The 16,767-nt window shown below is 46.5% G+C and overlaps 1 protein-coding gene across 3 annotated transcripts in view; it reads right to left on the minus strand.

The window, feature by feature from the left end:
• Positions 1 to 1,190: 1,190 nt before the first annotated feature.
• The window catches only part of Hspbap1 (HSPB1 associated protein 1), a 52,543-nt gene continuing 36,966 nt past the window's right edge, over positions 1,191 to 16,767 (minus strand). For 2 of the 3 annotated variants that reach the window (XM_059277004.1, XM_059277002.1), the window contains 5 exons: positions 13,700 to 13,836; positions 8,728 to 8,899; positions 7,218 to 7,301; positions 1,883 to 1,993; positions 1,191 to 1,766 (listed from right to left, as the gene is read on the minus strand). In XM_059277004.1, coding sequence (XP_059132987.1) covers positions 1,236 to 1,766; positions 1,883 to 1,993; positions 7,218 to 7,301; positions 8,728 to 8,899; positions 13,700 to 13,836 — 1,035 coding nt within the window. In that variant the 3' untranslated portion in view covers positions 1,191 to 1,235. The remainder of the gene's footprint in view (positions 1,767 to 1,882; positions 1,994 to 7,217; positions 7,302 to 8,727; positions 8,900 to 13,699; positions 13,837 to 16,767) is intronic. The other variant, XM_059277003.1, reaches the window with a different exon arrangement.

The raw sequence follows: 16,767 nt of genomic DNA on the forward strand, positions 1-16,767 counted from the left end.
CAAAATAAATAAAAAATAAAATTACATGAATAAGCAGCAGATTGATTACTGCTGATTAAAGCTGATGGAGGAACTGATTCCTGCTGGAAACATGTGGAACTCACACTTAAGACAAACTGAAAAGACCAGATGGGTAAGGAAAAGCCAAGGGGCTGAGGAGAGGTCTACAAATTCGAGCCAGTTTGGAAAAAGGTGACCACGCAGAAATTTTATTAGGAAAAGCCATCTATAAACACGCACACCCTCAGCATCTGCTGCCCACCTTTTATTTTAAAATCATACTATTTAGAACCAACCTGTTTAGTGCAAACCTGGACTCCCAGCACTTGGGGAGGCAGGCCAGAGGATCTTGAATTCAAGGCCAGCCTGAGGGATACAGCAACACCATCTGAGAAACAAACTCCCAGCTTGGCCAGGAAGCCTGGCTGGGGAGTGCAGAGGCCCTGGAGCTGAACCTACTACTACTCTTTTGTAAAGGAACAGAGTCAAAATGCCTTCCAAGTCCTATCTAGATCGGCCCTGAGTCCTCATCAGAGAGGCTTCTTTGTGCAGTGAGTGGTGTTAATGAAGGGCCTGGAGAAACGGGGAAGAAGCCAGAGGCAGGGCGATCTCTGTGAGTTCAAGGTCAGCCTGATCTACATAGAGAGTAGAACTACGGCTACACAGTAGGACTTTGTTTCAAAACAAAACACACACCCCTCTCCACCAAAAGAGAAAGAAACAGGGAGGAAGAGGGGTTGGAGAAATTTTTACAAGCCAGGGGTCGGGGAAGACAGGGCAGAACCGTGCGTTGCACCATGGACGCGGCAGCTGAGGTGTGGCTGCCCCGACAAGAGCGAGCCAGTCACTATTACACGGGCACTTGAGCCCCAACCCTAGCCAAGGAGCTACTGACAGTGGATGACTCCTTCGGGAAGGAAAGTCAGTCTTCTTTAGGTGTCCAGCCCCTGGGAGGCCAGGGGACGGCCCTACACCATGCAGATATTATGGGGAGCAGTAATTGGACTCAAGGGGCTGAAAAACAAGAAAATAATAAAAGAATAAAGTTTGGAGGGGGATGAAGGAGATTGGAAGAAGCTGGAGGCAGGCAATGGGAAGTGAATATGATCAAAATATACTATAGATATACGGCAGCCTCAAAAAGTAAAAACCACTACGTAAAAAGCAAACAAGTAAGTGTATCATACTACTTCTAAAAATATGTTTAAAATTTTATTAAAAGTAATCTATTAGTATCACAAACTTTTCCCTTGTATCAAAAGCTGGGCCACCATCCTGGTGACTTGTGGATTCACCAAGCAGTCCAGCAAGTCATCTGTGGACACGAATGTTCGAGAAGGGGCCACGGGACACCTGGAGGTGACCTGCTCGGCCACCGCACCTGCCCCTCTACTAGTCTGTTGCCTCCTGGCACAGGACGGTTCTGCACAGCGTTCTCCGTCTCTGTTGATACGTTCTCTGCTGTCACTCTCCAGTGTGCCTCCTCTCTCCGAAGGCGGGTCTTCAGATGCTGGTGTCACAGGGACCAGATCTGGGCCAAACAGACTTGTGACTTCCCGTTTCCCAGTCCTCCCCGTGAGGCCCTGGCTGTGTGCTCGGTCCACGTCCATGTGCTCCCGCACACGTGGCTCATCCTGGCTCCAGATCTCCCCGTTTGCTCCAAGTGCTTGCATTTCTGCGTCTTCAGCTTTTCCACGATGGTCAAAAAAAGCACAAACAGCATCATTTAAGTAGCAGCAATTGACTTCATGAGAGATTTCTTCAACCTAAGAAGGAGAACAACCCTTCAGAGCGCACTGAGCTGGAGTGGAAATCAACACTCTATCCTGGACCGATTTGCCATCAAAATCCAGGAGCCAGGATGAAACCCTGGCCACCCTACCTCAGTGGGGTTCAGCCAGGCTCTAGGGTGGTGTGGGTCCTCTGCCGTCTTCAGGGCACACACGAGCATGCGGGTGACTGCCTCTTCCACCCGGGCTAGGTGGTCCTCTTCCTAAGATGAGATTTAAAAAAAAAAAAAAAAAATCAAACCCACCATTTTGTTCTTTGTCTCTGTGCCTCACGATTTGAGTCTGTTAGCTGTATGCTCTGTTCCCCAACTGATGCCAACTTTGTCACAGAAGGAACTAGGGTGCTGCTGGGAACACCGGAACTCTCGTGTGGCCCTTATCATCTGTCACCTACGAGAGTGTAGTACAGACAGTTCACCAAAGTTAAGAATGCAGTTTTTTAGAAGACACAGGCCTTATATACAAATGACCTTAGATATTTTTTTTTCTAATCTCTTCCAATTCTTGATATGTCCAAAATCTTTTTAAAATATTAACCACATGGAATAATGATCTTTATGGAGTTTGACAGCAAATCATGTGAAAATCAGGGGAGTGAGGGGCTAGGCTGTGGGGAGGTTGTCACACAGGGGTGGAACACATGCTGCCTACACAGGGGCCTGGACGGGAGAGGCTGGGCATGGTGACACAGGCCTGTAGGGGACTGCTTGGAGTCTGGAGTCTGAAATCTCTCAAACATGCTGACGGGCTGGAGGCCCACTGGAGGCCAGTCTGGGTTACAGGGAGGCTGTGTTTTAGAAACTCAAACAAAAAGTGGCAAAACATCCAAGCAGACTTCTTTTTTTTGGTTTTTTCAAGACAGGGTTTCTCTGTGTAGTTTTGGCGCCTGTCCTGGATCTCACTCTGTAGACCAGGCTGGCCTCGAACTCACAGAGATCCACCTGGCTCTGCCTCCCGAGTGCTGGGATTAAAGGCATGTGCCACCACCACCCGCCCAAGCAGACTTCTTAATAAACAAGGGTATACCAAGTAGCATTACTGATAAGCAGAATTAAAATCAGCAACTACTATTCCCTAAAAAAAACAGAGTAAGAGAAAAGATTCTGTGAAGGCAATATGAAGACCTAGACTTGACTTTACAGACTCCATCTTAGGGGAGGGCCACCATCTTAGACCACCCGCTGTACTCAGTTCCAGGAAGGACTTCAGGAATGTGCCATGACAACTCTAACAGACATAGGGCAGTATGCTCCTGCAGACATTCTGTCTGTGGTTTATGGCCCTTGAAGATATCTAGATAATCCTGCTGAGCAGTCCAGATAATCCTGCTCAGCAAGTTGTGGTTCCTTGCCAAATAGTCCAACCCAATAGTTTCAAATGTGGTTTTGCGCCAAAAGTCTAGACCAATAGTTTCAAAAAAATCACTTTGCCCCATATCCCTTCTACCCAATCCCAAATTGCCAAAGCATGTAATTCCTGGCTTGCAGTTTTTCCTTATAAAAACTTTCTACCCCTGGGCCCGCTACCAGTGTGGCATTTCCCTCCATCTGCCCAGTGTTGGCCCAGGATCGAACCTGACAATAAAGAGACACTTAAGTGCTTATATCGGAAACTGGATGGATCCTTGGTGGTCTCTGGGGGTTTCGAGACACGGGTACAACAATTCAAACTAGATGTCTTTAACATACATAACTAAAAACAGATCACTATATAGAACATAACAAGGATTTTGCACATATTAATAAGAATTTTTTAGATGGGCAACAGACATGGAGATGAACATTTTGAAAAAAGACCAATCATTTGACTAACAAATGCCTGAAAACATTGACTTTCAGGAAAAATCACAACTGAAACTCTCAAAAAAGGGTCTGATAATCCATGTGCCAAGGAAATGTAGACCGACAGACACAGCCTTACTAAAGATAGGGGTGCACACTGTGAGGGACCCTGGAAACCCGCTGGCATCATCTCATCAACTGGAGTCCTGTGTACTCCACAGATCAGCCACCGCTCCCGGATCTACACACCATCCCTGGAGAACCCCTTAGCACACGTATGTCAGAAGAAAACTGCAAACAATTCAATTCTCCACCAACAGAACAGCCAATAACAACCACACAGCAGTACCTTGATACAGAGACCAACAGGCTATAGGAAAATGAGAAAAGCTGTACTCAACAACAGCCAGGTCTAAGAAAACACAGTACTGAAAAAGAAATCCCCACAGTGAGATCTCACTTCACACTGACGTGGCTACAATATAAACAACAGATATTTACAAGTGTTAGTGAGGAAATCAATCTTCACACATGGCTGATGGGCACATGAAATGGTGCAGGGACTCTGGGAAGTGGGTGGGAATTAATAGGTTAAACAGAGAACTAACGTGGGATGATTTGCGGGGGTGGGTAATGTTCTGAGTCAAGCTGGCTAGGCATTGATGCCCAGGTGTTCAGTCCAGCCCAAGTCTAGATGACACAGGAGGAAATCCCCTGAGATGCCGTTAGCATCACAGTCAGCGATGACTTTGGGTGTCAGACTACATAACAAATGGGAGTGTTCTTCACTCACTCAGCTGATGGCCTCAAGAGCAAAAGGCTGAGAAGGGGCTGTGTCAGGACTGCAACAGAACTCCTCGGTAAGCCGGTGTGCGTTTGTACCTTCCCAAGGAAAGTCCCTGGAACAATAGGTCATACAGTTGGTCAGAGCTCTCCAGATAGAGTACCAGCAGATATGCGGATGGAGATACACAGCCAACAAAACATGAAAGTAGATAATCAGCCTGAAAGAGGGCTGGGAAAGGACAAAACACAGAGATAGTCATTAGTGCTCTAGTTTGGGGTTAATTAGGTAGTGCGCGGATTCACTGATACTATGTTGTCTTTAAAAAACAGATTTATTTTAATGTTATCTAGGTGTATGTGTGTGTTTGTCTGTGCATGTGTGTGCAGTACCTGTAGCGGCCAGAAGAAGGTGTTGGATCCCCTGGCGTTGAAGTTAATAGGTAGGTGTGAGCCACTTGACATGGGTGCTAGGAACTGAACTCTGGTCCTTTGAGAGAGTACTACAAGCTGCTGACCGCTGAGCCATTGATCCAGCCCTTGAGACTGTATTATCTTTAATCTTACAAATATGTTGCATATACATCCTCTTTATATGTACAGATATAATACAAAGGCATATCAAAGGAAATATTCAAAGAATGAGAGGAAATCTTTAAAATTAAAACAATTTTTTCTAAGCTAAGTTGAAATAAAATACTGCTACAATTGATACCTTTTGATATGCAAAAATAATGATTTGAAAAGGGAAGAAAGGCACTACGAAGACTATCTGAGAACACACTTTACTCTTGAGTGTGTAAGGGCAGAATCTGCATTTCAACAGTGAAACCCCGGGAGAAAGGCTAAACACTACCACCTGCACTGAACCAGAGCCTACTAGCTACCATCCACAAGACTCAGGACAGGAACGTCAGAGTGAGTTAGGAATGCTAGTTAATTTAAGCTTCCCAACCACACTCCCGGCTGGGTTCAGTGACAATCACTGAACGTGCCTGGAGTGAGCCATCTGCTGGGACATGGGATATGGCAGGTGTGATTCTTGTCGTGGACTCTATCTTACGGTTCCTCCAGCTGCAGCTCCAAGCAGATGTTCTAACTGTGAGGTTGCTATCTCCCAGCATACTTCTCACCTCAGCCCTGAGGCTATGTGTCCCCTCTCCCTAAGGCCTTAAATACAGCTTGCTTCCTGTTACAGTAATTCTCAGGCTCCACCTACTCCAAAGTCCTTCCCATAATCAAAGGAAACACCTCAGCACAGGGAGGGTGCAGCTTCGGAAGAGAGCAATGTCTGACTTCGGGTTAGGGAGGGCAGGTAAGCAACCAGAGCCCTTAAGGGGAGCAGATGCAGTCAAAGGCTACAGTTAACTGAGGCCTCAGGTACCAGGACAGCCTCGGGTCGGCTGTCTCTGTGGGTTCCCCATCATGGTCTTGACCTCACTTGCTCCTGTGATCCCTCCTCCCTCTCTTCAACTGAACTCCAGGAGCTCAGCCCAGTGCTTGGCTGTGGATCACTGCCTCTGCTTCCATCAGTTACTGGATGTAGGTCCTATGATGGCAATTAGGGTGGTCAGTGATCTGATTATAAGGGAAGGTAAGTTCAGGCACCCTCTCCATTGCTAGGAGTTTTAGCTGGTATCACCCTTGTAGATTCCTGGGGATTTCCCTAGCACCACGTTTCTCCCTGACCCTCTAATGGTTATCTCTTTCATTGCTCTCCCTCTCCGTCCCTCCTGTTCCCATCCCCCATCCCTTCCCTTCTACCTGCCCCTCCCAGTTTACCCAGGAGGTCTTAACTATTTTCCCTTCCTGGGGCCCTCCATGTGTGTCCCCTCTTAGGGTCCTCCTTTTTACCTAGCTTCTCTGACCCACGCTGGTGGGAGCTCATGGACTCTGACTTCTCATCTGGGGAACATACATGGGACCGAACTAGGCCCTCTGAATGTGGGTGACAGTTATGTGGCTAGATCTGTCTGGGGAGCCCCTGGCAGTGGGACCAGGACTTATCCCCGGGCGCATAAACTGGCTTTTGGGAACACATCCCCTAGGGTGGGACACCTTGTTAGCCATGACACAGAAGGGGGTGGGGGGGCTTGGTCCTGCCTCAACTTAGTATGCCAGACTTTGTGGACTCCCCAAGAAAGGCCTTATCCTGTCTGGGGGTGGGATGGGTAGAGGTGGGGGGGCAGGAGAAGGGGAGGGAGGGGGAACTGGGAATAGTATGTAAAATGAAAAGAACTTTTTTTTTTTTTTTTTTTTTTTTTTTAAAGAGAGACAGACAGACTTAAGCCTCATAGCTATTGTACTGTCAAACAGAACAAGGAACCAGGATGAAGCTGTTCCTGGGAAAAGGATCCCGGCAGAAATGAAGGATAAGAATATCGTGCTGCATGATTCCACTTTGAGACAACGCTTACGTCAAGGTTAGACATGAGGACCCTGAGTCTGAGATGGTGTGGGATGGAACCAGCAATGCTGGACCCCACTGCAGACCCCACCAGGTCCATCACGACACCAATGTCAAGGCCACTGTGTGTCCTCTCAGGGAGTAGCTGGGCACAGCAGCACCTGTCATCCCAGCATTTGGGAGGCCGAGGCAGGAGGACCGTGAGTTTGAGGCCTCTATAGAGATACCCCATCTCAAACTAAACACAACACAACCAACTCACATAAAATAAGAGAAGGGCACATCTCCAAAATTCCTATCTCCAACCTCAATATTTATCAAGAGAGGACAGAATCAGAGAACATGGAAACATAATCATCCTGGAATGCTGGTCACACAGATTTAGGGACAAATTTTGTACACAGGCTTTACCTATCTTAGGGATTTTTTTTTTAAAGGACAACAACAAAAAAGTACCAGCTCAATCCAGGAGTTTATACTGACGGTGACAGGGTCAATGGATTCCACGTAATGCCACCAGTGTCTGGGGACAAACAGAACCTGAAAAACAAACAAAAAATAGTTAACACGAGAACAGGGCACTCACTTCTCTCTCTAATTGAGACTGCTAAGGGGAAAGAGACACACATGAATCCAAGGGAACAGAGTGAAGGGGGAAAGAAGAAACCCCACTGGCTTTCTCCTCATCCTCCTCTAACTGGTGAGCTCAGGCTTACACGGGACGCTGGCAGCTTTCGACTCTTCTCAATCCTGCGAGTTCTCTGTTTATATCTAAGTTGTAGTAAAGGCTTTCAAACTCCAGCTTTTCCTCTTTCCCACTGCAAAGCAGTTGTGCACATTCTGATGGCAGGAAACATGCACTACGGAAAAGCTCCCTGAGTCACAACAAAGGACGAGAGTGCTGGCGGAGGAGCGAGGCAAGCAGAACCCTCAGACAGCATCGGTAGGAACGTAAATGCCACTGTGGAGAACGCTGGCAACCTCTCAAAAGGTCACCTACCCTACCCTAAACACCCAAGGACCTTACACACAAATGCTCACAGCAGCAACACCCATTGTAACAGCTCATGAAATCGACCAGGTGGATCATCGCTGCACACCTACGTAATCAGGAACCGTTCAGCCTTGAAACATGTTCTGCATTAGGAGTAAGACACAAGGCCATATGTTGTATGGATGCATGTGTGATGCCCAGAATAAGAGAATCTATGGAGATATAAAGCAAAGTAGTGGTTGTCGGGGCTGGAGGAAGAGGCATGAAGGGCAGTGCCCTGTGCAGAGATGGAAGCAACTAGACCAGGTCCACTGTGTGAACTGGTCGGACATGTGTGAAGAGAGCAGGAAGAGAGCTAGCAGGAAGAGAGCTAGCAAGGAGGGAGCAGCGGAGGAAGGGAGCAGCGGAGGAAGATTGGATAAGGACGATGGAGGGAATGAATTCTCTGTGAGACTGAGAAAACCTTCCAAATGCTAGGAAACTGGGACGGCAAGTACCAACGTTGTAAAGGAAATTTTCCCCACAGGGTGGCAATGGGAAAAACAGTCTCTTTAGAAGTGAATCACAAGCAGTCAGCCATTCTTGCTGAAAAGCAAAGATCATCCTCAGTCCACCTCTGAGAGTCTGGATGCACTGCAGCCTGTGCTCACTGTCTGCTGGAACAGGTATTAACTGTGAAAAAATGTCCTAGTCCCCACGCCCTGACGTGATCTCTTAACCTGAGTAATAATAATGGCTTCTCCGGTTGTCTCTCTCAACGCCTATTCTCCTCTTCACCAGCAGGAGGCACTGTGCGCCCTCTTCCCATCTCTCCAGGGCAGAGCTGTGGGTCTTTAGCCCACAGATGGGGAAGCCGACCTCCAGCAGCAGCAGGGCTGTGGGGAAGAAATCACTGTCGTCTGTACTGAGGGAAGCACAGGCACCAGGCTGTGGTGTCCACTGACAGGTCATCGATGTTTAAAGCCCCATTACCTGTCCTGGGCTCAGCGTGACCATATGTCTTCGAGCTTTCTGGAACTGAGGGAAACGCTTTAAATCAGGGTTGACAACATTGATTTTACTGAACACACTGGACTCTTCGTAAGGGATTCTGGTTGGATAAAGGAAAGGCGTATCTTCAGGAGGGAAGAGATGCCATCTTTTCCTAATGAGAAAATAAGATACAAGTTAGAGTTCTCATAAACATGTAAGAAGGTAGCAGCTCACTGTTTGGTCTTACTAATTTCAGTTCAGTTCATACAGGCACACAGGCGCCACCACAGCGTCACCTGGCCTCTCACTCACAGCTGATCCCCTGCAGATGTCTGGTGGAAGGCTGCTCTCTGGCGGGTTTCTCACGCCTTCCCAAGGCAGCCCCTCTCGTGGCAGGGAGAGGATCTCCTTTGTGCTTTTTTCTTCTTCTTTTTTTTTTTTTTTTGCACCTTATATCAAAACTTGCTTCCTTACCATTGATTTCACTCCTCATATCTGGAAGCTAACCAGAATAATCTTTATCCTTTCTGTATTCTTTTTTTTTTTTTTTTTTTGGTTTTTCGAGACAGGGTTTCTCTGTGTAGCTTTGCGCCTTTCCTGGAACTCACTTGGTAGCCCAGGCTGGCCTCGAACTCACAGAGATCCGACTGGCTCTGCCTCCCGAGTGCTGGGATTAAAGGCGTGCGCCACCACCGCCCGGCTGTATTCTTTTTTATTACACTTTGTTTTTGTGTACATATGTGTGCTATGTGTGTATGTGTCATACACATACACGTACATGTACGTGGGGTAAGAGGTTGACGATGGTGTCTTCCTCACAATGCACAGCCTTAACTCTTTTTTTTTCCTGGTCTTTTGAGACATGGTCTTGGTATGTAACCTCCTTGGCTGTCCTGGAACTTGCTATGGAGACCAGGTTGGCCTCATACTCATAAAGATCCTCCTGCCTCTACCTCCAAGTGCTGTGATTAATGGCCTGTGCCAACACAAAGGCATGCCACTTTATTTTTTTGAGACAGGATCTCTCTCTGAACCCAGAGCTCAGACTGAAGAGACTGTCTGGCCAGTGAGCCCCTGGGGCCTCCTGTCTCTGCCTCCCTCTGCATCTGAGTTACAGATGTGTACCACGCCTGGCCTTTTATGCAGTGCTGGGTGCTGGGTACTGAACTTACATCAACATGTTTGTGCAGCGACATTTTACCAACTGAGCCATCTTCCTCGCCCTACAAATGTCTGTACTCTAATATTATCCTGGATAAACCCCCAGACCTCTCCCCAGGAAACAGTTTCTAGACTTCTCCTATCTGGAAGGTAGACATGTTAAGTTGATTTAGTAAGAATGAGAACTAATGCCACATGCCCCAAAAGTAGTATAACTGAGGATCTTTGAAAAAGAGAAAACTGTTTTAGAAACTGTTTCTTTCTTTTTTCTTTTTTTTAAAGGAATGGAGGTAATAAATCTTATTTCTCTAAACTCTAAAAAAAAAAAAAAAAAAATCCGTATTTTACAGTAATAGAAGGAAGAGTCTGGAGCCAAAGAAGGCGGAAGTGTGAACAGAGATGAAGGAGAGCTGACGGGACCAGAGGAAAAGAACCAAGCCCCCGTTAGGAGGAAAACAGGCCCTCCCGTGTGTGAGCACCCAGTCACCCCAGGACCACCCCAGTCCTTTGTGAGGGGGAAGCAGTGGCTGCCGTGTTCAAACTACCAAGTACATACTAAAGTCCTATTTCTCTTGGGAGCTCTGAAGGTTTCGGAGAAACAGTGAAGTGCCTGACTTCCAGAACTCCAGGGCAGCCGACCAATCACAGAGCCCCTGGGTAAGAACTGCTGAGCTGCAGAAGCCTGACTGGCTGACGACAGCCTCTCCAGGAACAGCTGTTCCACTCCACAGCACCTGCTGCTAGTGTGGAAGCCATCTTTGGTTACTTGGTATGTTCAGAAGCTAATTCTGGAAGGGCTCTGAAGAGATCATTAGTCTAACTTCATTTCCAAAGTAGCAGTAGAGAGAGATTCATGTCTGCTTGGTGTCCCTTAGGCTCATGGGGACCCAGAACACGCATCTCTTGGCTTCCCCCTACACCAACGTAATACTTCCCAGAGGAAGAGTCATCACAACGAAGCTGTCCATCTGCTTTGCTTGGCTCCATCCACACCTTAAAATGTGCCCTCCTCCTAGCAGAGAACTGTATCACTATGCCACCCCCTGCTCAAAAGCCTCCCATGGTTCTGAACATCGAAGGAATGGAGAATTGGGGTGTCTGGCTGGGAGTAAAGACCTTTATGCCCTACCCTAATTATTCTGCCCAGTCCTACTGTTTCTGGTTATAATTTACACAGGGTCCTCTGCACAGCCCATGCTTTCCAGGGATCCCGTGTCCCTTCCACCTGAGTGATACAGACACTCACTCACCTTCAAAGCCTTCTACACACAGCAACTGATCCTTCCTACAGAAGCACTGTCTCTACCACCTTCAAGAGCATCCTTCCTGCCTCCTTCAAGAGCATCCTTCCTGCCTTCATCACTCTCTGCGGGCACCCCAGGTGGGGATGCTCTCAGGGCAGAGTCCTGACCACCTCTGTACTTATTCTAACACACAGAACTGGATGGACACTCAATAGACATTTACTAAAGCTATTTTATTACATCAGAGTGCCATGAAAAATGGAAAATATGCTTATACAGTTAGGGTAAAGCTATATTTTTTAATCAAAGAAAAAAACTGGATTTTTTTTTTTGGCTTGCTTCCCAATTCAGAGCACACAGAAGAGGCAAATTTAAAGCAATGCTCTATCTCATATCACATTTCACTTTCCAAACTCTTAACTGCAAAAGGGCAGAGAATATTCATAACTGACTCACTGCTGACTCCCCGTATACAACAGTGTACCTGAAAGGGAACGGACATGGAACTGCTAAGCCCCTCCACAGCTTCCCAGCTGACCTGCAAACATCCCTCCAAACAGAAACTATTTCTCTTGGATCTACTCCTCATTTTTGTGTCCGGTGATGCTGGGAATTTGTGTCCATTTCTGGCTTTTTCTATGAGTTGCCCTGTAAATGTTGCAAAGGGTCAGAAGGAAAGTCTGGAACATCATTTATTTGGTGGAAATAAGGATGCACCTATGACACTTCAGTGCATCGTCTCCATATGACACCTGATACATCCTCCAGGTTGCCAAACTCCGTATTTTGAGGTGCTGGCCACTTGGTTCTGCCACTTAGTCAGGTGGAGACAAAAGCTCATGTGCAGAATACACCGGCAGACACAAACTCACAAACCAAAATTCAGTCAAAGTTGGGCATAAAAACCCTGTGCCCCCTCACAACCTAAGGCAGAGCACCTGTGTGGCCTGGGCAGGTGTCTCCATGACGGGTAAGGTGACCTGCTGACGTCTCACCTAAGTCTGAAGCTCCTTTTTTAGTAAAAAGGGGGGGCCTGTAGGGCCCTGGCCCCCTGTTTTGGGTAGCTGTTGCCTTGCTTGCCGACCTTGACCAGATAGATGTCCTCCCTATGCTGATTCCCTGCCGGTTTCCTTCCTCCTGAACGCTCACCAGAGGTTCCTTGTTTGTGTATCCTGCATATTGGGCATTAACAGCTTAGATGCAAGATTGTAGAACATCTGTAGCAAACTTCTGCCCTCCGGGGTTCTCCCATTGTGCTGTAAGCCTGTATTTAAGGTTTCCTCCCTCTTTCAATAAACGGCATTCATGACAAATGACTGTGTTGTTGCTTAAAGATTTGTTTTATTTTTAACTATGTGGATGAGTCTGTGTACACGGGTGCCCACACAAACCAAAAGGTATTTTATTTCCTGGAGCTGGAGTTACAGGTGGTTGTAAGCTGTCCAACGTGGGTATTGGGTACTGGGAACTAGGATCTTATCATGGGTCCTCTACAAGAGCAGTAAGTACTCTTACCCAATGAGCCATCTTTCAAACCTACTTTGTTATTATTGAGACGAAGTTTTTTTCATGTATTTCAGGCTGGCCCGGAGCTGGTGGGCCTCAGCCTCCTGAGTACTGAATTACAGGTGTATGTTGCTATACTCAACTCTCAATTGTGTCCTAAAATTTTAAATCAAATATTCTCTCAGTATGTGTGTGTTGTGGAACATTACTTTAACTATGTAAAGATGTGTTACATTTGTTTATGCTGCATTTGTTTGACGATGTAAAGATGTGTTGCTGTTTCACCTTGCCTGCCTAAGGTACCTGACTGATCTAATAACAAGTTGAACGGCCAATAGCTAGGCGGTTGAGGGATAGGCAGGGCTGGTGGACAAAGAGAATAAGTAGGAAGAGGAATCCAGGCTCAGGAGAGAACAAGGAGAGAGCGAAGGAGAGAGAGGGAGATGTGGGGGGTGGGGGTGGGGCAGCCAGGCAGCCACCAGCCAGCAGACACAGAGATGGACATACACAGAGAAAGGTAAAAGCCCTGAGGCAAAATGTAAATGAAGAGAAACAAATTAAGTTAAAAAAAAAAAAGTTAGCCAGAAACAAACATAAGCTAAGGCCGAGCATTCATAACTAAAACAAAAACAAACACAAACAAACAAACAAACAAAAAACCCTGTGCCCCAGGCTTCCTGGCACTTGTCAGCATCCCCAAGGTCACAGAGAAGCCTCTTTCTTTCAATAAACTTTTCTGTTCGTATTCATTTGGGAGGTGGAGGAAGGGAGTGAAACGTCAACATTCACAGGTAAAAAGCTAAGCAGAGGACGCCTAGCAGGATGGGGACTCAGAGAGAATCCTGATCATGCTGAGACACATGGAAGTCATTTCATGTCCCCTCACTTCACACAGAAGGAACAGTGGTGAAGAGAAGAGTGCCTTGGTCCCAGGCTGGTGGACAGGATGGGGGTGGGACTACTATCTGACCCCACCTTTTTACTTTTCTCCTTGGCTCCTCTGTGTGCAGACATACAAAACTGGAGCCGCCCGCCCGCCCGCCCGCAGGCACGCACATTACCTTCCTTGTACCTGGAACACTAAGTTGCAACCGTAGGAATCCAGATGGCAGGGGGTGTGGGCTCCTAGGGAGCCAATCCACAGTGTACTCTCCTGTCCATTTCTTCCGGGAAACCCAAAGTCAGACCACATCACCTCCTGTTAGAAAAAAAGGGCAGTCCATCAGGAAGTGACCATCCTCTATGGTGGTGCACACGTTTACTTTAAAAAACAACCGTTTTTAGAGCTTATATTTTCTTACAGAAAATGTTAGAGATGGGAAGGGTTAGGTTTTCAGGGCAGTATGAGAAAAATTTTTCAACCAATAATATCTGAATAACCTCGGTAGTAGCGGCCATTCAACAAATATTTACTATTTACAACATGCTGGGAACTGTTGTGAAGTTTGTGACAAATCAATGAATAAATTACGCCCACCAGGTGTGACTCCTACACCTGTCAGAGACAATAAACAACAGGCATAAATCTGTAGCTCCCTGGGGCAGAAGTACTGCAGGCAGTGGGGATGTCATGGAAATTCAACTCAGGAGGCCACAGGCCCCTAAGCAGAGACAGCACCTGTGGGCATGAGCACTTTATTACCCGTTTGCACTTCCATGGCCACAGAAAAGAAGCCTATGGGCGAGCTCAGTCATTTAAAGCTACCCATACCACAGCCGTAGCTCATGCCTACTGAGCCAGTGGCAAGCAGGTGGGTCACAGCGTGGCTTTTGAAACAGGCATCCCAGGTGATTGATTCTGCTCTCTGCCCCAAGCCATGAATCCGTGAGTGTAATAAAGACAGCACACTGCTGTAGACCAGGGCTCCCCTGGGCAAGGAGCTGAGGCAGGTCCTGCCCACACTCATAAGCCACAAAGGAAAACAGCTACAACCCAAGCACGCGCATGTTGGTGTATCCTTTAGTCATTCATTTTTCCTTTTTTTTTTTGGTTTTTCAAGACAGGATTTCTCTGTGTAGTTTTGGTGCCTGTCTTGGATCTCACTCACTCTGTAGACCAGGCTGGGCTCGAACTCACAGAGATCAGAGATCCACCTGCCTCTGCCTCTGAGTGCTGGGAATAAAGGCATGCACAACCGATGCCTGGCTTTGTTTTTTTTTTTTTTTTTTAAGACTAAAACAAAAATACTTTAATGGGCAGAGTACTCTCACATAAATGCCAATGCCTCAAAAAACTATCTGCAATCTAAATTCTCCTACTTTTGAGGGGAAATATTAACAGCTTTATTCAAAGAGAAAAGATTTTAAAAAGTCATTCAATGGATGGTTTTGCGGAAGGCTAGAAAAACATTTTATTTTAAGACAGTTGGTTGGTCAGGGATATCCAAGAGACTCCCCAAACATTATAAGCTATTGCTGTTGCTCTTGATTGTGTCCCCAGAGTCAGAAGGTGAATGAATCTCTACCACTGAAGACACATACATATATCTGTAGCACAATTAAAGGAAAAGAGGCTGTGAATTTGAAGAGAAAGGAGGGGTACATGGATGGGTGGGGTTGGAGAGAGGAAAGGGAAGGGGGAAAGATGTAATTATCTTATAAATTATTTTTAAAAAGAAATGAGGTTATTTAGGGAAAATATAAGTAGAATGCTTTGCTGTGTTTAAATGATGGGTTTTGAAAAAATGAAAAATCAATTATGGCTTTAAAGTTTGGCTTAAATTCATAAGATAAGGATCTTGGAAAACATCCAAATTTACGGATGGTGGAAATAATAAAATAATACATTAAAGAAAGATGTCTAGGATAAGTGGGATAGAAGTGACACATAAGGGTGTTTGAAGGGGCTGGGGGATGGCTCAGTTAATACAGTGTTTGCTGTACAGGCACGAGGACCTGAGTTCGATCCCCAGAACCACCACATAAAAAGCTGGTCTTGGCAGCCCACTTTAATCCCAGTGTTGGGGAGGCAGAGACAGGAGAAGCCTAGGGCTCTCAGGCTAGCCAGCCTCACCTACTCAAGGACTTCTAGGCCAAGTGAGAGACTGTGTCTCAAAAACCAAACCAAAACAAGGAGACTAGACCTGAGGAACAGCCAGTGTTGACCCCCCCCACATATGTTCACATGTCCCTGCACACTCATGTGCTCTCCTACACAAGTATTTCATGGTAAGACCAAATACAACACATCTCCTGAATAGAAGAGCATTGTTCACTCACAGTTAACACAATGGGACAAATTACAGACAGGTTGGCCCATGAAAGTGATCTTGGTTTATAACACAGAAGCAGGGCAGACACTGTCCTGTCTCTTTGGGTGGCCCTGCTTTACCATGGTGTTCTGAATATAATATGTGATTTATACCTAATGGTGGTTTTATTTGATATGGACGTATGCTAGTCTAGTTCCTCACAGAAGAAATGAAGGTTCAAAGGCAGGCCTGACACTTTTTTACATGGGTGAAGGTGAACATTCACAGGGAGACACTGCTAGTATACTAAGAAGTATTTGGAAAGGGTCTCCCCCCAATCTATTTTCCTTTTCAACGTAATTCCACTGAGGTAAAATGTAACTATGATGAAATGCGCCATTCTGGAGCAGAGTTCCACCTGTCTGACACCGTAGACACCGGTTAGCCAGCTCCAACAAAGACCAGCCATTCTTCCATCACTCCCCGAAGCTGTCTCTCGCTCCTGGGTAGGCAATCCTCCTGCTTCTACAGCCCGGCCAAAGTATCTTCTAGATACACATACCAACAATGAGACTCTACACCAAAAGTTTCTTTTTTAAAATTTTCACTCATGTATGGTGTGTGTCTTGGCACACGTGTGAAGGACAGAACAATCTGTGGGAATCAGTTCTCGCCCTCCACCATGTGGGTTCTGGGGATCAGACTTGGCAGCAGGTACCTTTACTCACAGTGTTCTCTCTGGTTCACCTTTTCTAATTAAAAGGGCCCCTACTTCACGATGACTCCTGAGTCTTAGGGGTGGTAGTATAAATATCCTATTTAGGGCCATCAGCCCTCACTTTGTTTCTGTGAGGGCTCTGAGGGAGAGGCGGGCTTATTTTCATTGTGTACCTGCTAAGGAGCCCAGCAGGCTCCAACGGAGAGTTCCAAACCCACGT

Source organism: Peromyscus eremicus, chromosome 12 (genome assembly GCF_949786415.1).
Source record: "Peromyscus eremicus chromosome 12, PerEre_H2_v1, whole genome shotgun sequence".
NCBI lineage: Eukaryota > Metazoa > Chordata > Mammalia > Rodentia > Cricetidae > Peromyscus > Peromyscus eremicus.